The following is a 25,135-nucleotide window of genomic DNA, read 5'->3' on the forward strand; positions in this document are numbered from 1 at the left end:
ATAGATGACTCATCTGGCTGTGTCAAGAGGGCGGGTACAGAGGCCACGTGGACTCTTCCGTTTTAAGATCAGGGTTTCCATGGATACACAACAACAGAACATCTCATTTTCAGGGATATGCCAAGCACTTCTCCCATAATTAAGAACGAAAAATAGCTAACTAGGTGCTTCCTAACCTTGGATATTCGTTGTGTTATTATAATGGTGACTTTCCTGTCATTATTTTAGCTGTTATTTATTTTGGTTGATGATAGTGGACTATTTTTGACGATCATCATGGTAAGTAGAATCAGAGACAGGCCCACAATCTTGCTTGACATAAAAATGACATTCATGAAAGTCATAATTATTTGCTGGTCTGTACACACGTTCAATTACTGTATAACTCTACCAGTACCAACACTGTTGACTTTGTCGCAGCCGCAGAGTATAGGGTCTTCATCTAGGCTCTCTGGTAGCTCCGGTTCACGTCGCTATCGCACCCGTGCACTCACCTCTCATGTGGATGAGAGCCTCTTTGGAACCCCAAAACAGGTGGGCCATATGTCAGCCATTTCTTTGATCTGCATTGGATAAACACATAGCAATAAGACGTGACAATTGAACTGTGCAAGGTCTGTGTATGTATGTATGTATGTATGTGTGTGTGTGTGTGAGAATTGGTGTAAATATATGTTGAATTTTCTTACTCAAGGCTCTGTCAGCCTGCAATGTCAAGGACACTGAGAGGGGTGGCCGGTTCGGACCCAGGGGCCAGTCCAGGTCTGCTCCAAGTCAGAAGACTCAGAACCTAGAGACAGTTCGCATCATCACAAAGGACCTCATCCGAGACCTGAAGCAAGTATCAGTCAATACCTCAACTTCTCATTCGTTTACTTGATGTGATCATCAAGTCTAATGCTTTGTGAACATAACAGTATTACACTTGGCAGTGTTTATTACTGTTTACTCATTATAAAAGAGAATGCCATCCAGTTCCATAAACCTACATTGCACCAATAAACATATCCCACAATCACATTTTACAAGTGGTGGTGAATTACAAAATAAAAACAAATCATGCTGTCATTTTGCCAGGATCCCATGTAAGGATCCGTCTGGGTTGTCTGTCATCCTCCGCCCAACTGATATTGAGCGGATCGCAACAGCTTCTCTGGTTTCAACCAAGGAGGAGCGGGAGTTCACATTGGAATCCCAGAGGAGGGAGAGAGAAGCAGCTATGGTGAGAAAGGACAAATGTACCTGATGAATTTGTAAGCAACCTTTACCACATGAAAGCTGGGTGACTAACTGGCAGTACAGGGTCCCAGCTACAGCATTACACCCAAACTAACCTTTGCACTGTTCCAATGTTGCTGTTTTTCTTGACCAGGATGCTGCTGAGGATAGGAAGGCCCATATCCGCCAGGCTGACCTGTCTCGTCAGAAGAACCAGGCCCTAAGTGAACTGGAGGCCGAGGCCAAGGAAAGAGCTCAGTATCTGCTGGAGAGGGCCAACGCCATGAGGATGGAGCAGGAGGACGAGGTCAAGAAACTCAATGAGGTACAGCAAGAGAATCAACCGTTCACTCTCTCTTCGCTACTCTTTGTTATTTGTTTTATCTCAACTTCAGTCCCAACATCACTGCAATATCACACTTTTCCCCAGTTTTTTTACCCATGCCCTATCCAGACTCTTCCATCTTCGTGTCCTTGTGTGTGTCGTGTATGGTACCCTTTTGTTGTGGCCAGTTGATCCTGGGTGCCCGGTGCCACGCGGTGAGGGATGCCCAGATCCTGGAGAGGCAGCAGATCCTGGCTGAGCTACAGGAGGAGGAGAGGCGTCTGGATGCCATGATGGAGGTGGACCGCAGGAGAGCCCTGGAGGCCCAGGAGCAGATCGACGAGCTGCGCAAACACCAGAGGATCCAGTGAGGACACACACACACACACACACACAATGGCCCATTTAAAAGCAAATACACTACATCTCTTCCAAACTGTAATGCCTCAGCTGTCTTCCCTGTGTGTGTCTATAGGGGAAAGCAGCTGATTATAAACCAGATTGAGGAGCGTCTGGAGGACAGGATGCTGCAGAATGAGATGAAGGAGCAGGAGGGCCAGCAGATGCTGGAGAACCTGGAGAAGATGCAGATGGAGGAGCTGGAGGTATTATTAGTTAGAGACAAGTCTCCTTGTGCAGTACAACAGTTTTATCGCCAGGGTAATGTATTACCACTTTGAATTTCAGTTAGAAATTCCTCATGAATTAGCCTGGTCCCAGATCTGTTTGTACTCTTGCAACTAATGATTATCATTGATGAATGGATCGCAATGCAGTTAGGCATAAGGAATAATAAACAACAGAATGGTGTGGTGTGTCTCCCAGGCTCTGGAGAGGAAGAAGGAGGAGCAGCAGCGTCTGCAGCAGGAGATCCTCCGTATCAACGAGGACAGCCTGCTGGCCAAGGAGCGCAACAAAGAGGAGGAGAGACTGGCCGACCTCCGGGCTATGGAGTACACCCACAAGAAAATGGTAAGAGTTACTCCATTATGGACTTTATTATAGGTTTGGCCTTCTTGTTTTGGGTCAGAAAGCAAAAGGACAAAAAAGGTGTCTAAGGCTACGTTTACACTGGCAGCCTAAGTGTAATATTTTTCCACAAATTGGTATTTTGAGCAATCAGATCAGTTCTTTTACCAATAATTAGAGAAAAAAATCTGAATTAGAATGCCCGTGTTAACGCAGCCAAATATACTTTTGTGTGACCCCTACAGGAGCGGGAGGCTGAGTACGAGGCTGAACAGAGACGCATCAAGAGAGAGAAGGAGAAGGACGTGGCCAGACTGCGAGCCCTACAGGAGAGAGAAAAAGACCACAAGGCAGAGCAGGTGAGCAGCACCAAAGTTCCATTTGTTTTACAGTGGCTCACACTGACCTGTTGTTGTCGTAATTGATCATAAAAGGTATGGAGGAATGGTTACAGTGGTTTTGTGTATGACTGTAAGGATGAGCTTCGAGCCAGGAGGAACCAGGAGGGAGCAGAGAGAGATTGGAGGAGAAAAGAGAAGGAGCAGCTCAAGAAGAAGGTGGATGTTGAGGAGAGGTTGAAGGCAGCTCGCTTGGAGCAGGTCACACATAAGGAGCACCTCCTATCCATCGAGGCTGGGCGAGAGAGGGCTGAGTTTGACAGGGTTTTGAGGTACACCATGACACCAAGTAGATGTACCCACTGAGCATACACTGCTCAGTGACGTTGTTTCCACGTCATATCAATGCAATTACGTTGTACCAACATGGAATAGATGTTGAATTGATCTGTGCCCAGTGGGTAGTTACTACTGTACTAACCCAATAACTGTACTTGTATTATAGGCGGTTTCATAAATCAGAGCATAACACTATGCTATGCCTTGGACAACCACACTTTAAAATGTTAGTAAAGGTCTCTGTATTAGCAGTTGCGTTTTACAGCCAGTTTTTTTTCTCACCCCAGGGCCCAGCAGGTATCCATCTGTAAGGAGAAGGACAAGGAGGAGAAACACAGGATCAAGGTGTTGCGTCACGCTGACGGGGTGCGCCAGCAGGTGAGGGAGCGGGAGATGCAGGCCATCGCCCTGCGCAGGGAGGTCTACAAAGAGGGAGACCGGCTGGACGAGGAGGCCCGCCATCGCCGCATCCGCCTTGATGAGATCAAGGAGAAGAAGCTCAGGGAGCTCAAGTAAGTACAGGGACTAACTATGTACAGGGACTGGGTGGGGACTAACTATGTACAGGGTCTGGGTGGGTACTAACTATGTACAGGGACTGGGTGGGGACTAACTCAATGTACAGGGACTGGGTGGGGACTAACTATGTAAAGGGACAAAGTGGTATGTAGAATTGAGGGGAACTGAGAGGATATTATGTGAAAGCAACAGCACTGTGTGTAAACCAAGTGTTTTTGGGGGGGATGGTCAGGTTTAGTTTTGTAATTCATGTTTGTTCATTTTACTTGTAGGGCTGCTGGACTTCCAGAGAAGTATTGCAATGAAGTGGAGAGAAGGGTGCATGCTCTCCCTGCTCTGGCTCACTAGCATGACTGACAGACTGCAACACAAACCCTGATCTTTATCAAAGATTTCACAATAGAGATAAATTGGCACTGCCATCACACTTTGACAGGGTAGAGAGAAAATAATTAGTACAGGGTATAAATCTAGTGCAGCACCTTTGTGTTAGTGATCAATAGATCATTTCTGAATAAAGATGACTATTACAAACTATGAATATTTATAATTGTACTGTAGGCGTGACCTTAAGTAGTGCACATTAACTATTCAACTGATCGAAGCTAAAATAAAATATATTGACTTAAATGTGATTTTAAAATGTATACTGTTTTGTTAGATCAATTAATTGGACTGTGCCTAACAGATTCCAGTCATACAGGACCCAATATTATTTTATCTACAGGATATCATTTTTATTTAGTCTTTTAAATGTCCCTTTCAGCATGGCTTTTATGACAATGTTTATTGTTAATATGCATGATAATAGAAAGGTATGTTCAGAGATTAGGATGACACTTTACACACACAGCTCAAAAGCACTTTGGGAATACATCAAGGTAAATACAGGCTTTTATTTCAGACCATTCTCAACAAATCACTATGCTGTAGTACTGAGATCTAATTCTTCATAATAACCATTGAAATACATAACCTACAGGAGTGTTACTGATCTAAACAAGTTGACATTAGGACACCAAAAGGAGCCTGTCCTCCCATTCCTCTATTTGTTCTCAGAGCCAATCGCACTGACCGAACCAAACGGGACAGCGCTGTGGAGGACGACGAGTAGGATCGCCACTTTTTTTTAAATGATCCTTCTTATGTACACACAAAAATATGGTGACCTAGAACACCACAACACCTGGCATACACAGACCTCAGCACAAGGAGGGTGATGAGTAAATACACATGTACGGGTCTGCAGTCAGCCTTCGATCGCCCCTGCATATACACAGACACAGTCTCACACACAAGCACTGTACACAGCAAAACAGGTCACCTAGATTAAAAACACACTGAGTCAACAAAGGAGGACTAACATCTACTGGGGTTGACTGAAGAGCCAGTATAGGCCGAGGGGGATTCAAATTCTTATTTAGATCATTAGAACACACACACACACACACTCAGATACATACGTCTATGCATTTAAAACTCCATAAAGCTACACGCCTGTGCAGAATATACTATTGTTACTTAGTGTTGCTAGCTATAGTCATTGAAGTGGCAATATATGTTCAAATATTATGTAACCTTTTTTCAGAATATACAATAATGAAATGCATTATACAGACAATAGACAATGTAAACTGTTCACACGTTCAGTACATCAAAATTAAGAGTTTCTATTAGTTTCTTCTCACGACAGTGCAAATCAGATGTTCCAACTACTTCAAAAAGGCTAACTGCTTCTTTCTAAGGTCCACTTAAATACATAACATAAACCGGTTTTAAAAAATCATTAAAGGAAGTGTTCAGTAGTCATAAATATGGAATGTGGAAAACCAAGAAAAAAAGTTGTCCAATTTCTGTTCAAAAACAATACAAATAAAAAAAGTCATTCATTGCAGTTAAGGGAGAACAGAATAAAAATAATTGAATGAGCACAGGTTTGCTTGATGTTTGTCTATTCTGTGAGTAGAAGAGCATGGTAGGCTGGTGAGGAACATAAGGAGAGAAACAGATGACTTAGGGGTTGGGGTGGTGGGGTGGGCATTCACATGCCGTAGCCAAAGCCAGGCTGGGGAGGCTGGCCGTAACCAGCGGGTGCTGCTGGGTAGCCGTAACCTCCGTAGCCAGGCTGGGGGGGCACAGCCTGACCAGGGCCTGAAGTGAGCATGAGCTGGGGCGTGCCTGCAACACAAATAGAGGGCACTAGCATGAGATCATGCCAAAACTGATAACACAAACACACTCTAAAGGGTTAACACTGGCTAGGTGCTAAAACTACAAAGCAAAGCATAATAGTTCCCCGTTTAACATATTCAACCAATAGAGGGGCAGGGTTATGTAGAGGTCGTCGTACCATAAACAATGGGCTGGGACTCGGTGTTCTGCTCCTCCTGTTTCCTTAGTGACTCTGAGGCGTCAAGCTTGTCGACCTGAGAGGCAAGCAGAGAAGTGAGCATGTTAACCAGCAAGGGGAGCTCTAATGAGACGCCCTTATAACTGACCTCTGGGTTATTTCACTGGCTAGCCGATGGGACCATTCCTGACAGGCAGAGACGAATAAAGTCAAGATTAAAACAGGCTGCAAGAGGCAGGCCATGCTACGGGTGTGGGAGTTTGTTGTTATCAGGCATTGTCACTAGTGGCTACTGGTGTTATTAGCTACCAATCTTGACAAGCATTAGGGTTGTAAATAAGTCTAACGTCAGATTAGACACACAGCTAGGCCTAAACAAAAACAATGGTCCCACCATCCAGCCACCAGATGAATCTATTTCCATGTGTTTGGACTGTATGTAGAGAACCAAACCCATTTCAACAGCTCTAATATGGTCCAACGTCACAGAAACTGAACTACCAGGGATTACAAGCACTACCACAAATGCTAACAAGAAAACTTTCCCTACCATGAAGTAGAACAGATCCAACGAATCAACTGGAAACCACAATAATAAAAAAAAAAGCTCTAAATGGTAAGATTATATTTACATTAAATTGTCGACCAGCAAATATGGCAAATCTTTATCCTGTCGGTCCTCTTGATAAGTTGTTAAGCAGCTCAGAGCAGGAATTGAAAGACATGATAAGACAATTCACAAGAAAAAGCGAGCAGCGTCTTGAATGTAAGTGAAACAACCTATTCCTCCTGAAAATCCACAATATCACTTCTGGAAAACCATGATAAGGCAACTTGAGACAGTTACTTCTCTCCTGTCAGATCACAACGTAGGGTTCAGTTCTCTACATACTTGCTATCTGGCAAAACAAAGTCGTTGTTTTAAGATACAGGTAAACAGGCTGTAGGCTCATTGAAGGGGAACGAGACATGCTGAAGCGACAGTTAGGTTAATTTGTCTGTTTAGAAGAGTGCATGAGAGGCAGAGAGCCACAGTGGGGGGAGTGAGAGGATGGAGGGATGGTTTGTACGGCCAGTCAAGGCGTCGCGAAGCAGGCACAGCCAACAACGATGTCTCCTAGCCGGTCCAAAGTGCTGCAAATGCTATGGAGGGTGAAATGCATGCTTGCCCTGAACACACTACAAGTTTGTAACACGCGTTCCACACCCTAAGCACACACACAGTACCCCACACTTAAGTTCTGGAATAGCAAAGACACTACAATGCAACTAATAACAAATCAAAGGAACAAAATTATAATAACATACAAAAAACATCTACATACATGTTCCAATTTTGATTTGATTTAACATTTATTTAACTAGGCAAGTCAGTTAAGAACAATTTATTTACAATGACGGCCTACCCCGGACGACGCTGGGCCAATTGTGCGCCGCCCCGTTGGGGCTCCCAATCACAGCCGGATGTGATTCAGCCTGGATCCGAACCAGGGACTGTAGTGACGCCTCTTGCACTGAGATGCAGTGCCTTAGACCATTGTGCCACTCAGAAGCAGGATATTTAACATTAAAAAGTTCAATTTCTTTACGAGTTAATTCCGTAAACAGTTATATAAGAAGGAACTCTGAAAGAATGGTCACTTCATCAATTTCCATACAGAGTATGTTCTACACTCCCACTTTACAGCAGTCTACAGCTGTGCATAGCCAAATGTGAGGCTACATAACTTCACTATAAGGACAACATTGAACAATTCAAATGTGGCCCCAGGGCTGTCTTAACATACATTTCAGTACAAATCAAACCTCATTACCCTACCAAGGTTGATCACTAAATGGCAAGTGGTACAGATTCAAGCCAACAGCAGCTCAGTGATATTACAGACAGTGGTAGTTTTTCATTAGTATCTACAGGTCTAAGGGAGAGGATTGTCTGACTACAGTAGGTTATACTTTCCTATTCCTGGACAGTTACTGAGTTTGCTGGTTTATGTGGACAGCCTCAAAGGAATGGAACTAAACATCCCTCTGTTTGGGTGTTGCTGGGGTGAATGAGTTCCTGAATCCTGATTGGTCAGTCACTGATTCAACCCTGGAACAAAGAGCAATAGCTAACAGAGCCATTCCAAACCCCAGCATGCCCAGCAGCTCACCAAAGGCAGGGTGGGAGAGCCCCACTCCAGACGACTCTGGGTGGGTTGTCTAGTCAAGGTGTGGAGTCAGAAGCAGCAGTGACATGGGGAGGGGACAGACTCATGCAGTTTCCTCTAGTTTTACTCCTCCAAACTACAGACTACAGAGGGTCAAAAAGAATGACTGGAAATGGACTGGACTTTCACCTTTTCCTTAATCGCATCAACCTGAAAGGGAATTCAGAGAGGCAACTTAAGAAGAAAAACTAACACTGAAACTCTCCCCCAACAGAGAGAACAAATGTGGAATCATCAGATCAACAAAGAAAACAGAAGAAAAATCACAGCGAGAGATGGAAATGAGCCCCTTTTGATACAAATGCAAGCTCTAGTACAATTGTTGATGTGGTACTTTTAAGTTAGAATTACAATATTTACCAGATATATTTTATAAATCAGCAGACTTGTTTCTAAAATATCATTATATTAAGCTTAACATAACATGCATAATTTTTTACAAGAGCCCACCCAGTAGACTCTACTACCATTTTGTTCCATCACAAGAACTGAGTGTTCTGGTATTTCTTGCCATATGACAAATATGTGGCATATGTGGCATACTAAGCAGTATGAATCTCCTGAACTTTTGTATGGAAAAGTAGCAGAGATAAAATCAAAAAGAAACATGATTACCGGTATCATGATCGAGATAAACAGAACAGGATGAGATCGGCTGAAGTTGTGGTTGTTTAAAATCTCCTAAAAGAAGGTGAACTCAAATTGCATCACCATGTTAACAGTACCTACTTTTCACTGGAGACACTGGTAGTCTGGTAAGGGTTTAAGGTCATGTATAAAATACCGTATGGGGTGAACTGCCACCCGAGGAGTGGCCAACCTAACCCACCTTGGAGAGGTACTCCCTCATGACCTGGATGAAGTAGGGCATGGAGAAGTCCATGATGTTGTGCCTCCAGGCCGTCTCCAGCACCACGTCAGGCCTCAGCAGGTCGTAGCAGGTGAAGAGGCAGGCGGCAAAGCACTCCTTCTTATCCTCCTCCAGGAACCAGGCCAACAACTCCTCAGCCAGCTCCACGTCTTTTGACTCAGACGCATACTGCATGGCATCCTACACATCAAAACACCACAGACAGGCACATCAAAACAGGGGAGGCACATCAAAACATGGGAGACACAAGGGGAGAGAATTCAGACAGTGACATATCTAAAAGCAATGATATGACCCACACATTTTACAAAAACAACAGCATCATGGGTATCTGTGTGAGCTGATGGTCACTGGTCTGTAGACAACATATGAGTTAATATAAATTTGGAGAAGCTGGACCTTGTAGAGTTTGTCCTTCTTGCAGAGTTCCACGCTCTGCTTCCAGCGGTTGTTGCCTTTGAAGAGGTAGGCAGCGATCCTCCTGAACTCAATCAGCTCGTGCTTCTCCAGGCCCTGGGCCAGGGTGATGTTGTCAAAATTGTCGTAGGCATCGATGGAGGCACGCAGGGCCTGGACAGGACAGAGTAGTAACAAGAGAGAAAGTCATTTGCATTTCGCACCAAAGAACGTTCATCTCTAGGAGACAGAACGAGTCTCCTTCTCGAGCGGTATGATGGGCCTTAAAATAAATTCACAGGTACACCTCTAATTGACTCAAATAATGTCAATTAGCTCATCAGAAGCTTTTAAATCCATGACATAATTTTCTGGAATTTTCCAAGCTGTTCAAAGGCAGTCAACTTAAGTGTATGTAAACTTATGAACCACAGGAATTGTGATAGTGAATTAGAAGTGAAATAATCTGTCTGAAAACAATTGTTGGAAAAATTACTTGTGTCATGCACAAAGTAGATGTCCTAACCGACATGCCAAAACTATAGTTTGTTAATAAGAAATGTGTGGAGTGGTTGAAAAACGTGTTTTTGGAAAACGAGTGGTTGAAAAACAACTCCAACCTTCAACTGTACTTTTTCTTGCCACTGTATGTTAAAAGATCTTAGTACCGCATAGTCTTCCTCTGTGATGAAGAGGTTGTTAAGTGCTTCGTTGACACCTTTGTTGTTGTGGTTCTGCACTGACCGCAGGTATGGCTTGACCAGTGACAGCTGCTTGGTCTGGAGGTGGACAGAGAAAAGTTCAGTCAGTGGACAGTCAAGCAGGTCGTTCTGAATGCCAAATATTGACATACAAGATAGCTTTCAATCTATCAAGTATGGACACAGTAGCGTCCCAGTACCTTCATGAAGAAGTTGACAGCGCGGGTGTGGTCGAGTCGTGGTGATAACACTATGAGCAGGTCGTTCAGTAACAATGGTTTGAACTCCAGGTAGAACTGGATAGCCTTGTAGTATAACTCCACATTGGCCACCTAGTACGACAAAGCATCATACGTTCAGCTGCGGGATGTGGATTTCTATTCAGTGACAAATACTTGGTCTAATACAATGACCATGGAATACATCTTAACCTTGAGTGACGAACATGAAATGTTTGCAAATCTAAAACATGAGATCCAGTCAATGCTGAGATTGGGTGTTGTTGCAGTCAGTCAGTTACCTTGGTGACGATGTCTTTGAACTGTCCTTCCTTCCAGGCATCGGAGGGGTGGCTCATCATGGTGATGATGGCATTGTCAAACTCCTCATACTTGTCATAGAGGAAGACCAGCTCCGCCCACAGGTGGGCCTGCTCTGCAGCCCTCAGGACCTGCAGACACGCATTAACATTATCTTCACCCAGCCCAAAACAGCACACTGAGATAGTCACTGAATCTCTCACACACAAACATATGAACAAATAAAATAGGAAGACTATGCAGATCATTTGAATCCCCTTGCATTTAGACATCTATCTGGCAGTGTTCTTCCTCTCCCACCTTTGGAATGTTGACTCTGGACCAGAAGAGCTCCAGATGCTCCCTCATCTTCTGGGGTTTGAACTTGGAGTAGAGGATGGCCAGCTCGGTGAACATGCCCATGTGAGCCCGCTCCAGGCCCAGGGCTGCCTCCAGCATGGTGATCAGCTCCTCAAAGTAAGCACGGTCCTAGAGACAAACACAACCATGGCATCTTCAATCAACCCAGGACCATTAAAAACACATTTATCACATGCTAAAACTCTTAAACTCTTGCCTGGATAAGGCAATTGCTATGAGAGTGACTATTGGTAGTAATTGAACCAAATGGTAGTACCTTACCTGGTAGTAATTGATGAGCTCCTCCAGTTCATCAGCATGGACAACGATGTGCAGGCCACACATCTGGGCCAGGCGGAACTCTTTCCCATCCACACAGGCAAAGCACACCTCTTTCCAGGTGCGGGTGCTGTTGGCCTTGCGGGCTCCGTCCACGGCGGCCTGATACTCTCCCAGGTGGACCAGGGTGGACGCTAGCCGCCCGAAGTTGGACACATTGTTGTAGAGCAGCTTAGCCGCATCATACATCCTCTCATCATAACACCTGTCACCCACCTGGTATAGAGAAAGACAATAAGAAAACATATGATACAGGTCAGCAGTGATGGAGAGGGATGTGTCAGGTAAACCTGTGTGTGTGTGGCAGTGTGTGTATATCGTGTTTGGAGAGTACCTGTTGGATGTGGGCGTTGTTGGGTCCATTGATGAACTCCTCCAGTTCAGCCAGGCGGTTGGTCTTGGCCAGGGCGAAGATGAGCTCGGTCTCCACGTAGGACTCACGGGACTTCTTACGGGCCATCTGAAGGAACTTCACTAGGTCCTCCCAGTTACCTGAGGATAGTAGGGGAACACTAAGCCCTTTCCCCCCTCGCCTGGTTGCCATCTCTGTTCAGCTATTACATTCTACTCCTTGTACTCTGTCATTTGCCAGATACTGGTCTTTCTTCAATTCTGAACATTCTATATCTTTCTTCAATTCTGAACATTCTATATCTTTCTTCAATTCTGAACATTCTATAATTTGAATCATGATTTGATCGTGATTCAAAAACCCTCACAGCTATCCTTACGCAAATATTGAAACTAACACCTTTTTTCTCTCTCAGATTGTGTTGGTGTCTGGTTGCTCGGCAACCATTTTGTTTCCCCAGACTAAACCAGTTGGTCAAAAGTTTAGCTCACACCAAAATTCTCAAACTAAAAACATACTGCAATTCCAGCCACAAGACATCTTAGCTTTGATTTTATGCCTCAAAATAAAACTTTCCTAGCTAACAGCTAAATGTTTGTTTCGAGGCTCCATATGTTGTCATGGGAAATATGAATGATTTCCTACAACCAATGAGCAACATCGCCAGAAATTCAGCTGCATACTGAACGTTGAGATTGGAGAGGTACCCAGACTACGTTACCGCCATTTAGATACAGCATGTGAATACCTTCACCTCAAATGGTAAGCCTACATTGAACATTTTTGTTGCTCGTATGCTGGACATTATGTGGAGCAATGTTATTTCTTACCGCTCTGGGCTGCAGCTTGGCCCACCTCCATGTAGGCAGAGGGGTCGTCAGCCTTGATGTAGGAGTCGATGGCCTCCTTCACCAGACCCTTCTGGAGCTGAGCCTTGGCCAGCTGGCTCCACACTGGAGGCTCATTGCAGCGCTCAGCAAACTCATAGGCCCGGTCCAGGTTCCCAATGTGCTCAATCAGAACCTAAAAACATAGAGAAAAATTGTCAAGTTCACCTCTTGATCTGTAGAATTCAAGCAGAACAGTAGCATTGTCCACAATGTGAATTGAACCGGCAACTGTTCGGTCAATGGTCCATTTCCCAGAGCGAAAGACTTGACCACTGACCTGCACGGCAGAGGTGTTGACGTCAAACTTCCTGAAGATGGCGAATGCCTCCTCAAAGAGCTCGTTGCTGATGGCGATGTTTGCGATGTCAGGGGCGTCGTAGTTGTCCAGGCGGTTGATGTACTCCATCACACGGGTACGGTCTGCCTTGATGGCTGTTAGAATCAGCAGGTTCTGAAGGTTTCTGAATAAAAACACAGATGAATTCTGCTCAGCATTGACAAAGTAAAACAAAAGTTTAACATTCCAAAGCTTCCCAGTATTGAAAGAGCAGACACACAATGGACAGCTCAGTCTGCCAGTGAGCACAGATAGTAGAGCCTCAGTAGCCCTAGTACCTGTGTTCACTGAAGACTGAGTTATCCAGAACGATCTTCTCCAGCAGCTCAATGAGTTCGTTGGGGAGGTCTGCAGTCATGAAGGCCTTGACTGTGACTGAAACCTCCTCTGGGTCCTGGGTCTCAGACAGGGCAGTCTGAACAACCTGATAAAAGATAGAGACATAATCAACATCAATCATTACTCCAGAATGGAGGAAATATAGCCACTTGGAGCCAAAATGGGTCACAAATAACAATTTAACCATCATGAGAAATATGAGGAAAGTGTGGGTGGGGCATCGCAGTAGAGGTTGGGACAATGGTTTTCGTGAGGATGATGTTCTCGCCCCAATTTTGTGGTATCCAATTGGTAGTTACAGTCTTGTCTCATCACTGCAACTCCCGTACGGACTTGGGAGAGGCGAAGGTCGTGATTCCTCCGAAACACAACCCAACCCAGAAGCCAGCCGCACCAATGGGTAGGAGGAAACATTGTACACCTGGCAACTGTGTCAGCATGCACTGTGCACGGCCCGCCACTGGAGTCGCTAGTGTGCGGTGGGACAAGGACATCCCAGCACCATCCCAGGCCAAACCCTCCCCTAACCCGGACGAAGCTGGGCCAAATTGTGCGCCGCCCCATGGATCTCCCAGTCGCAGCCGACTAAGCCTGGACTCGAACCCAGAATCTCTAGTGGCACTGCGCCATTCGGGAGCCCCGATGTTTGCATTTCTAACATGCAGGAACAGGTCCATACCTGGTCGATGAGGGGTCTTCTGAATGGGTTAGTCTCCAGCAGCACACTGGCCCACAGCTCAGGGTCTTTACGGCGAACCAGGTAGCGAGACAGACTCTTGAACAGGGAGTTCTCATTGCACACCTTTACAGGAAATGTAAGATGATCAGTATGAGGCCAAACATATGCAAACACTGCTAAATTACCTTTTCAATGTACTAGTCAAGTTAATAAATACGTTTTATTTCCCCACTCACATTAATGAGCTCCTGATCACACTGTCCTCTCTCGTAGGCCACGCAAGCCAGGTGGGGGTCCCTCTTCTCACAGTACTTGCCCACCACGCGGCTGTCGTAGAAGGTGTTCTCACGCAGGAAGCGCTCTGGGTTGTTGTTGCTGTCGATGTAGATCTTGGCCAGGGCATTGTGGGTAGCTGGCTCCTCACAGCCATCGTGGATACGGGCCTCCAGCCAGGGTAGGAGCAGTTTCAGTCTGGAGACAACACACAGATACATTTTCCAAGTTTCAGGCGCTCATAAACTAGACATATTTCCACTTTTAACTGGGTCAAACAGCACCACTTCATCCTACTTTCTCTTTCAGAAGTAATGTCACAATTAAATGCACTACAGCTGCAGTTGGTGACAAAAACAAGCCCTCGCAAGACAGGTCCCTTTAATATAAAGCCAGTCTGGGCTGAGACAAATCATGTCCCCATGCTCCTTACCTGTTCCTCTTCTCCACCTCAGCCACCAGTTCATCAGTGGAGAACTGTCCTTTCACCACCAGGATCAGGTTCTTAATCACATCCTCAGCACAGTCCACATCCAGCAGCCCTCCAATCACCACCGGCAGACGGCTGGGGTTCACCTGACATACACAAATATATATTTTAGTTACAGAGCATTTATAAATTTTACAATGGTAGTGACCCTTTAATTCCGTGTGAATAAAGAAGCTGTAAAGTCCTACACAGGTTAATAGGAGGTTGTATACCTTCTGCACATAGATCTCAATGTATTTCTGCAGGGTGTTGCGGTACAAGTAGAGGACCAGGTCGTGGACAAAGTCGAAGCGGTCACACACGATGATCAGGGGGAGCTGATCAGTCAGCTTAGCTTCCTGTGAAGAGAGGCAAGATTCATATCAGCTCACAGAATCAAACTAACATCCAGACCTGGCTTTCAGGGTAATTAACCAAATAAAGATCAAAGTATGCGGAGCTGTGATGTCATGTTGCAGAATGCCTCCTTTTCTCCCTTACCTTGAGGAAGTTCTTGACTCGTTCGGGGTCGTAGCAGTTGCTCTCTCTGCAGATCCTCTCCACCTCTTTGATCTGTCCCGTCTTACAGGCGGCCTGGATGTACTTGAAGTGGACCTCTGGGTCCTGGCTGAAGTTAACGATGGAACCCAGGAAGTAGAACAGACCTGGAATGAACAGAGACAGAACTTAGTCCCTATACAGATAGAGCGAAAGGAAGAACAACTGTGGTTGTTGAGACACTCATGACCATGTTCCATGCAGGTGAGGACAAGACTAGGTGGTTTGCGTCAGGTAGGTGGTTTGCGTCAGGTGTATGGTCTGCTTACCTTCGAAGCTCTTGAAGGACTCAAAGAGCTCGGTGAGGGAGTTGGTGGAGAGCTGCTCGTGGTACTTAGAGGCCACCTGGACACAGATCTGCAGGTTCTGACGGATGTTGGCCGACAGCATGGCCCGAAGACACTCCAGAGAGTCCTCCACTGATAGGGAGCCAAAAAAGTTCACCAGCCACTGTAGGACAGAGTCAATATATATACACAGAGTCAGTGCACAGACAGAAGATGCACACATTAGTCAAGGTCACATTTCTTAAGAGCAAAAAACAACAAGCGCACACACACCGCTCTCCAAGACTATGAACATTCTGGTCAAGGACATTCTATTCCATGCAGTGTGTGATTGTGTGTTAGATAGAGTCCTATACCTCAGGGTTGAGCAGGTGTGTGTGCACCACAGCCCGTTTGATGTCGTACAGGTCGGTGTAATGCTCCAGAGCCCTCTGCAGCAGGCCAGCCTTCTCACACAGCTGGGCAACGTGGGCACGGTCGTAGTGGGTGAACATCTGGTTGCCCAGGATGGCATCAGCCACCTGAAGTGGGGAAAAAAACAGCATTCATTTAAAATTGAGTCTACGAGTCAGTGGAACAAAAAACATTAAATTGCTGTGGGTGTGGTATGCATGTGTACCTGTGGGGCGTGGACCAGATTCATCTCCAGCAGGCGTGTCTGCAGAGGCCCCTCAGCAGGCCTGTTGTTCTTCAGGGCATCCAGGAGGAAGGAGGTACACTGCTGGATCAGGTTATACTCCATAAACACGTCAACGATCTGAACAGGGAGACAGACAATACATCAGCTACCACACATCATTCATGTTACTGTATACAGCCATCATTTGATACAGCCACCTCACAAAAAAGCAATGAACCAGGTTTTTTTCCATTCATCAAATTTAAATATAAAAAGAAATAGGACGATAAATGAATTCTTGAGGTGGGGAAGACGTTTGGCCCTTTGCCCTCTGACCTGTGTGATGTCAGCCAGCGGCTCCTCGTCCTGCACCAGCATCTGGGAGAACTGCAGGCCTTGTTCTGGACTGATTCTCATCACGTTCCTCAGCAGGAACATCCAGTCTGGGGTGTAGCCCACCTAGAGTGAAAATACGGAAAACATATTGTATAGTTAAATTTAACACAATCTAATTTGACCATATTACAGAAATCCATTGTGTCAAGTCAAAATGTTATATTGGACAGGTCTAGTAGATAAAAATAGAAACACCACTAACCTTTTTGGCATAGAGGACAATTTTCTGGAACTGTCCGGTCTCAGCGAAGCACTGGATGACCTTGTTGGGCACGTTGGCCCTGAGGTAGACGCTGAGGGCCAGAGTGGGATCCACTGACTTCACCAGGTCCCCCAGCTCCTCAGAACACTCCAGCTGTAGAAGAATACATGCAATGTTCATTCATTGAGACAACTCACAACAAGCTGTGAATTCCTAACCGAGTCCTAGCCAGCCCAATAGTTACAGGCATATTTGAACAGACCAGTGCTAAATGTTGAGCAACACATAATTGGATCATAAAACTGTAAAGCTCAATGTTGAACATCCGCACTTACCAGTGAACAAAGCTATAGTATCAGTTTATTATGATAACTATGGTTTCCTTGCCTTGTCCTCTTTCAGCCATTTCTCCAGCAGCTGCTTGCGTCCCTGCTGTAAGACGGGCCTGCACAGCTCCAGGGACTCAAACTTGTTGAGCTGGCCCTGGTCCAGCAGGATGCCAAAGTACTGCAGCAGGGGAGAGGTCTGGCCCGGCTGGGCCGGCACACTCTGGAATTTACGGATGGTGTCTGGGGTACGCAGGATACCCTGGGGAGGAGGAAAGGTGCGAAAAATACAAGATGACATTTTAAAAAGTGTGATAACGATAAAAGACAGAACGAGTATCAGATAGCGATTATGTCATTGTTCGGGTGTTCTGGTGCATTGGCAGTACCTTGGGAGCATTGGCGGCCACCTTGGCAGCCTCAGAGTAGTTCCCTGCAGCGAACAGGGTGTTGAACTTGCGGGCGAACAGCTCCTCGGCCCCAGCCAGGTTGTTGCGCACAGCCATACGAAGGGCCAGGTCTGGGTTCTGGAGCACGTTGGTGATGTAGGGGATGATGTTCTCCTCCTCCACACACACAGACAACACCTGGACAAACACATTAACACACAGACAGGGTTAGAGTCCACTCCTATACAGACATGAAGATATGTGTACTATTACATTAGTTTATAAGTGGAGACAATTGTAACAAAATTGGTATATCATTCCTTTGTTAAACTCATATTTATTCCAAATTGAATTGACTGTGTAAAAAAAAACATTTGCTGCTGGAATAGAGAATGGTATTTGTGAATTAGGCTTGGTAGATTCATGAAGTACACAGATGGCCATCCCCATGGAGCAGTGTGTGTGTGTGTGTGTATGTATGTGTTTGATACATAAAGATGTAAAGGAGCAGCAGACTTGGAGGGTTAGCGAGCCAGGAGCTTTAAGGAGATTAGGACGCCTGAGGGGACTTCCAACTGTGTTTCACATGGTGCTCACTGCTGAGGCTTCCCTCAGCCAAGGTCACCAAGTGACACACACATCAATCATACTCTTAAGAGACAAAAGCACACTGCCACACAATTTCTAACACACACAGTTTAATAAATGGGACTCTCAAGCCATCACACAGGTATAGTATTTGTGATTTCTGAGGAGAGCTGGAGCAGTGGGCTCTACAGACTTGAATCAGCTTTCCATCCTCCTGAATATTTAATGGTTGTGTGTGTTTTGGATAGGAAACTCATTGATCAGCTCACTGGTATTTGGTTACTCCTGATAAAAGGACTAACACACTCCCCTTCACTCCTGGCTACCCAGTGGAGACTTACCTGTCCTTTCCTGTTGACTCCAATGATGCCAGCGGTTGGTTCATGTGGGGCTGTAACAAAGATGGTCTCCCCGCTGATCCTGTTCATGTAAATACAGGTGCCAGTCTCCAGGTCATACAGGTGGATGTAGCCATATTTGGTGATGAGAAAGACAACATCCTGCTTAGAGCTGATCTAGAGGAGAGAGAGCAGGGACACACGGCTTCAGTAGCTGTATCATAGCGGGTATTAATGCTGAGGCCCTGCATGTCTGTATGGAATAGGTATGAGTGCTTGTCAGTCTACCGTGAAGTGGTTCCAGTACCTGCATAGCTACAGGGAAGTCATTCTGGGCCTCAGGAGGGAAGAACACATCCACTGCCTTCTTTGGAAATGGCTGATTGCCTGTTGGTGGGGTCCCCACTTCAATTATGTGTAACTAGAAAAGCAAAAACATATTCAGAAGAAAAACAACATCTCCCTTTCTTCTCTCCTACCCCCCATTAAATTACAGCACTTGCTGACTACTCCATGTCCATGCTGAGAGTCCTACCTTTCCTCCAGCTTGCCCTCGGACAGCGAAGCAGAACAGTGTGGATTCCTCTGTGTTGCCCTCCATTTTGAACTGGGCAAAGCCTGCGGCGTGGCCCTCAATGGGCTGGGACACCTTCCTGTCCACAGAGTACAGCTGCATGGCTCCCACCACACGGTTTTGCTAAAATCAGGGAAAACACAGAGCTTGTCTTACAGCAGTCTGTTCCAGTGGTAAATAAGCCTTCAGGGCAGAACATTTCATGACGACGTTCAAGCTTCAATACAGTTAAAAAGCAAGAGATTAGCCTCTATCAGGTCAGTGTATTGCTGTACAGAAGAGTGGACACTCACAAGGATTAACTGATTAATTTAAAAAAAATGCAAGTCACTTTACAGTAGATTACAGCTAGTGTCAACCAGAAATACAATATAATTCCTTCTATTTCAGTACCTGTGCTGAAATCCCAATGAGAAGCAGCCATTTCTGTTTGGCGTCGGTGCGGTAGTTGATGATTTGACAGCCTGCAAGGCTGGAGTGTCGGTCAAAGACTTTGGCTGGCTGGGAGTCTCCCTCCATGCTCCAATGGTAGACAGCATTGTCTGTGACAAGTGCTACAGTGTTGAGGGAGATCCACTTCCAGAAAGTGACATCATCAGTCATGGTGTGAGCCTTCATCTTGCTCTTCATCTCAATGTTGAAAATCTGGAGGGTTTTTGCAGCTGAAAATTCATACAGAAAAAGGTATGATGATATAGCACTTGCCTAGTTAAATAAAGGTTAAATAAAATAAATAAAACACCATCACCACTAACTAATGTCAACTACTAATCCCCACACAAACATTAGACTATAGGGAAAATTTAAATATTGTAATAGCAAATTCGGCTTGATTTAGAAATATTGGTAGTCATGGTTCGGTGCGAGCACCACTAAATGACCATACAAAACAGCACTTGCAATGTAGAAAGCAAGACCACAGCGGACAACCAATAACATGGTCAGATCTGCATTCAGTTATGAAAACACTCAATACAAAACGGCAGAAGACACTGACCAATCCAGATGAGGCTTATAAGCAACAACCTCTTGGGAGTGGGTGAATTGACAACTTACAAACAAGTGCCTTCAGAAAGTTCATACCCCATGACTTATTCCAACATTTTGTTGTGATACAATCTGAATAATTCAAAATGGGTTAAATAGATTTATCAACCATCTACGCACAAAACCACATAATAACGAAGTGAAAACATGGGTTATTGAAATGTTGCAAATTTACTGAAAATGAAATACAGAAATGTCTCTTTTACATAAGCATTCACACTCCTGAGTCCATACTTTGTAGAAGTGCCTTTGGCAGCAATTACAGCTTTGAGTAGTCTTGGGTATGTCTATCAGCTTTGGACATCTGGATTTGGGGATTTTCTCCCATTCTTCCTTGCAGATTTTCTCAAGCTGTTAAGTTAGATGGGGATCAGTGGTGAAGTCAAGTCTTTCCACAGAGTTTCAATGGGATTCAAGTCTGGGCATTGGCTGGGCCACTCAAGACCTTTTACATTCGTGTTCTGAAGCCATTCCAGCGTTGCTTTGGTTGTATGCTTGGGGTCATTGTCCTGTTGGAACATAAATCCTGTCACAATCATTTTTACTCTGAAGCAGGTTCTCATCAAGGACTTGCCTGTATTTTGCTTCATTCATTGTTCCCCCTTTACCAGTCTCCCAGTCCACTGAAAAGCATCCCCATAGCATAATGCTGCCACCACCATGCTTCAGGTAGGGATGGTGTTAGACAGGTGATGAGCTGTGCCTGGTTTTCTCCAGACATAGCGCTCTGCATTCAGGCCAGAGTATCTCATTAGACCACAGAATATTTTTCCTTATGCTCTGCTCTGTCTTATGCTCTGTCTTTTTGCAAACTCCAAGTGTGAGGTCATGTGCATTTTTCTCAGGAGTGGCTTCTGTCCGGTCACACTCCCTTAAAGCCTAGATTGGTGAAGTGCTGTAGACTTGTCCGCCTAGATTGGTGAAGTGCTGTAGACTTGTCCTTCTGGCAGCTTCTCCCATCTCAGCCAAGGAACTATGTAGTTCTGTCAGTGGTCATTGGGTTCTTAGTCACCTCCCCGACCAAGGTCCTTCTTTCCCGGTTGCTCAGTTTGGTCAGACGGCCAGCTCTAGGCAGTGTGGGTAGTTCCATATATTTTTTCCATTTCCCAATGATGGAGACCACTGTGCTCTTGGAAACTTTAAACATTCTAGAAATTGTTTTATACCTTTCCCCAGATATATTCCTCATCACAATTCTCTCAGACTTCATGATATAGTTTCTGCTCTGACATGCAGTCAACTGTGGGACCTTACATAGACAGGTGTGTTTCTTTCTAAATCATGCCAAAACAATTGAATTTGCCAAAAGTGGACTCCAATCAAGTTGTAGTGACATCAAAGATGATCAAAATAAGTTGGATGCACCCAAGCTCAATTTCGAGTGTCACAGCAAAGGGGTGTGAATACTTATGTAAATTAGATTAGTATTTTATTTTCAATCAATTTGTAAGCATTTCTAAAAACATGTTTTCACTTTGTAATTATGGGGTATCAACACATTTTTTAAATCAATTTTGAATTCAGGCTTTAACAACAAAAGCCAGAGGCTGTATAAGGCCCTTCTACTCAAGTTCTAACGTATCTGCTTAGTCATAAGTCAACTTCAGGGGTGTGAATCTGAAGTTCAAGCAGCTCTACAGGATTCCTAACCCACTATTAATCCTGAGATGAATGAAGGAGTTTGGGTTGGGTCTGAATGCAGATTAACGCAAGACCACAAAGCACAAACAGATGTGATGAGGTACGAGAAGTGTCTTGGGATGCACCGACTGACACCAATTTAATTTCAGGCTTTCCAATCACTGGCTTATTATTGGAGCAACGAAAGAGTTTCCTAGTCATTCATTTCTTGTGGCTGTAGCCTGTGATGAACCTGCTATAGTTCTCACATTTTACCATCGAAAAGCACAGCCCACAGTACAGTCAAAAGTTTGTGCAAAGCTGTCGTCAAAGCAAAGGGTGGCTACTTTGAAGAATCTCAAATATATTTTGATTTGTTTAACACTTTTGGTTACTACATGATTCCATGTGTGTCATTTCATAGTTTTGATGTCTTCACTATAATTTTACAATGTAGAAAATAGTAAAAATAAATTAAAACCCTTGAATGAGTAGCTGGTACTGTTGACTGGTACTGTACGTCTATAGGCCTACATTTCCTGTTGTAGTCCAGGTGTTTTAAGATTACACAAGTCACAGAGATTAAAAAATATATAAAAACAACAGGTTAGCCTATCTAATGCAGAGATATGACACATTTGATCACTTATCTTGCCTGACAAGTAAAATATAATACATTATAGGCTACATAAAGACCAATATACAGGGGTGGGGTGTCAAATCAACATTAATCAATCAACACAAAAATACAAATGAATTTGGCTACCATAGTCTAGCATTGAAATAAATATTGCATTGCATATCTGATTTTCCTGTAGTCTAATAATATGCAGGATCTGCAATACATTTGGTCTCTGAATGCAAGTCTCTCTCTTACACTGCAGTCAAGGACACACTGACAAAGTCATGCAAACCATGACTACTTCGGCCTATAGGCCAAGACCAGCTCTCAAACTGGATATAGTTATAATAGGTGCATGAATAACAAATTATCCCAATGATCTTGCTTCAGAGGAATATTTCACCATCTCAGCCTGTGCAAGCCTGGATCTTTAGGCCATTGAGACAGTAGTGTGCAATGTGCCATAATGGGGACTTGTCGATATAAAAAGGTGCACATTGGCACACTCACAGACGTTTTTACTTCAGGGATTTTTTTCCTCTACCCTAGAGGTCTTGATGAACTTCCTTGTATTTCCATATTCTGTTTGTCATTTATCCTATATTCTCCCGCTCTTTAAATCATCCCCCTTGTGCTTCCATTCTACTTTCTAACACTCCTTCTTATGTAAAAAGTACATACACAGTACTGGACAGACATTCCAACACAGTGCAAACATGATTACAACTTCCACAACTCATTATATATAAAATCCAACTCACCGTCTGCAAACATATAAGAAAGCATTAAGAAACGAAAAGAGCAAAAACAAGCAAAAATAGACAAGCATTCATGATTGTATGACAATTTTATCAGTGTACAATAGTGTTACTTTATTTCAAATTAGACTATAAATTGCAAATTACAAGCAGTTTTACTACAGGCCTGTATATGGTCATTAAAACGCAAAGCAGAATGTGACAGGTCTAGATCAATAACTTGCTGGCAAACATTAAGACAGCAACACACAGGGAAATTATGGTCAACAGCAATCAAAGTCGTAGTTAACCACTTAGTTTGGGTGAATTCAATTGTTAAAAACACAGCCTCTGTACATATTAGTTGAGTCAAAGGAAACAGTTCAGGGGGTTGGGGTAAGTGGAAGTACTTACCTTTGAGGGCAATAACTTTGCTAGCAGGGTTCATGATGGCGCTATCTGCAGAGATGGGTCTACGGATGGGAGTGTTGGGGTCGGCCATATCAATGATGACCACCTGTGCCTGCTCGCCCACCTTCTCTCTTATACAGATGAACTTATCAGACTCCATAGTCAGGGTGCTGAATCCAATGTTAGCTGGGTTGATCCCCAGGTTCTGGAGCTAAAGGAAATATAATTACATTTTTTGAATGGTTTATTGAAAAAACAATTGCTAGCATGACTGTGTTGCAGAGGTGGCTCTGTGAACAATGCTTGCATGATGAGTGAGTAATCTTGTCTGAGACCTGAACGTGTTGGCTCCTGTCCTGGAACTAATGCCTTAGCTTTAGTTCAGTGGGCTAACAGGCCTCAAGGCCCATGCACAGGCTCATTGATTAAGATGTTATGTTGATGATTCGTGATGTAGTTAGCCATTTGTAAAGACTCAAACACATTACCCTTTTATCATCCTATAGCCATATAATTAGCTACAGCCAAATAAATAATAATAGTACTAACTAGTTAGCTGTGCTGTTTTGACCAGCATAGAACTACTGTCTGTTGATTAAGCCAATTTAACTCAACACCTGCCTTACCTGAATGAAGGTCCAAGGTAATCTAAGATCAGTGTCAGACTAGCAGACATAGATAAATACATCTAGCGGTTATTGAATGGACTTTCACGCAGAAACATCGTTCTAGTTAAGTAGCTAGCCATTAAATATATTTGAGTTAAATAGTAGCGGTCATACGAAAGCAGTTTGTTAACGTTACGTTTGATGGCAACCCTAAAGTTAACTAGCTAGCTGACACACTGTGGTAGTCTTTTCGCTAGCAGGTTAACATTGCATGGAAACGGGGGAAGAGAGGTCATTCATTTCGCTGCAGGTGTTGGACAGCTAGCTACAGTTAGCTAGCTTGTTAGCGAAAATCATTAAGCAGTCGAGAAAAATCTGGAGGTGTGTAGCGCGATGGCTACGCTACCTGGTCACGACTAGTATTTAACTATATTGTTTTCATACCTGCAAGTGCTCCTGGAATCGGATAGGTAGTATTTGTGCCATTGCGGGTTTTTCTTTGCTTTTACGGTGTCCTGAAATTCTAGCTAAGCAGCTACGGTAGCTGGCTAGGTTAGCACTGTGCTAGCTACGACCTCCTCACTCACTGATTCTTAAATCGTAGTCAGACAGTGAATCTTTACGTCCAATCAATGTGTTATTTTGTATATTTTCTTAGTCGTGATTCCAAAATCGTATGTCAAGTGTAGCCGCCGGATGTTTGTGCGTTTTCTCCACTGCCTGAATGGATGGCAGTGGCTTTAGCACTGATCTCAGTCCAAACCTGCAATGGCGGCGGAAACGACTCAGAATCAGAGATGGAAGAGGAAGCGAGATATCCCACTCCAAGTGTTTTGTTTATACAGTCAATGAACTAAACCGACAAGACCAAGCTGCTGTCGCATTGAGAACCACCCCTTAAGTAAACCGGAATTGTGAAACATATTCAGAGTTAAACGGCCTGAGTAAAACATCTTAATTTGCCACCAGCTTTGTCAGAATGTTTTCAATCCGGAAGCAGCTGGGGATATCTCGGGAAGGA

At 44.3% G+C, this 25,135-nt stretch overlaps 2 protein-coding genes across 6 annotated transcripts; one reads left to right on the forward strand and one right to left on the reverse strand.

Moving 5' to 3' along the window:
• Positions 1-87: 87 nt before the first annotated feature.
• Positions 88-5,589, forward strand: cfap45 (cilia and flagella associated protein 45). The gene is made up of 12 exons (XM_021582794.2): positions 88-279; positions 421-534; positions 695-837; positions 1,078-1,222; positions 1,373-1,543; positions 1,732-1,910; positions 2,019-2,148; positions 2,369-2,515; positions 2,758-2,871; positions 2,989-3,182; positions 3,477-3,701; positions 3,981-5,589. Exons 1-12 carry the CDS (start codon positions 277-279, stop codon positions 4,054-4,056), a joined length of 1,641 nt encoding a protein of 546 aa, XP_021438469.1. The 5' UTR covers positions 88-276; the 3' UTR covers positions 4,057-5,589.
• Positions 4,585-25,097, reverse strand: LOC110504016 (clathrin heavy chain 1). Of its 5 annotated transcripts, XM_021582790.2 has the most exons (33): positions 24,559-25,097; positions 23,510-23,717; positions 23,120-23,122; positions 19,463-19,731; positions 19,031-19,192; positions 18,803-18,916; positions 18,499-18,672; positions 17,570-17,767; positions 17,242-17,442; positions 16,855-17,007; positions 16,593-16,715; positions 16,257-16,394; positions 15,994-16,158; positions 15,620-15,800; positions 15,294-15,457; positions 15,026-15,151; positions 14,757-14,899; positions 14,287-14,521; positions 14,051-14,173; positions 13,311-13,456; positions 12,973-13,156; positions 12,636-12,828; positions 11,788-11,945; positions 11,397-11,669; positions 11,076-11,243; positions 10,757-10,906; positions 10,437-10,568; positions 10,204-10,314; positions 9,539-9,709; positions 9,098-9,319; positions 8,398-8,418; positions 6,059-6,134; positions 4,585-5,886 (listed from the first exon to the last, which is right to left on the reverse strand). In XM_021582790.2, the coding sequence occupies exons 1-33, from the start codon at positions 24,598-24,600 to the stop codon at positions 5,750-5,752; spliced, it is 5,064 nt and encodes a 1,687-aa protein (XP_021438465.1). In that variant the 5' UTR covers positions 24,601-25,097; the 3' UTR covers positions 4,585-5,749. The 5 variants fall into 5 exon arrangements, 4 of the variants coding, with proteins under 4 accessions (XP_021438465.1, XP_021438466.1, XP_021438467.1 ...); XM_021582791.2 differs by lacking the exon at positions 23,120-23,122 and having other exon boundaries at positions 24,559-25,096; XM_021582792.2 differs by lacking the exon at positions 8,398-8,418 and having other exon boundaries at positions 24,559-25,094.
• Positions 25,098-25,135: the final 38 nt, after the last annotated feature.

Source organism: Oncorhynchus mykiss, chromosome 24, assembly GCF_013265735.2.
Source record: "Oncorhynchus mykiss isolate Arlee chromosome 24, USDA_OmykA_1.1, whole genome shotgun sequence".
Lineage (NCBI taxonomy): Eukaryota > Metazoa > Chordata > Actinopteri > Salmoniformes > Salmonidae > Oncorhynchus > Oncorhynchus mykiss.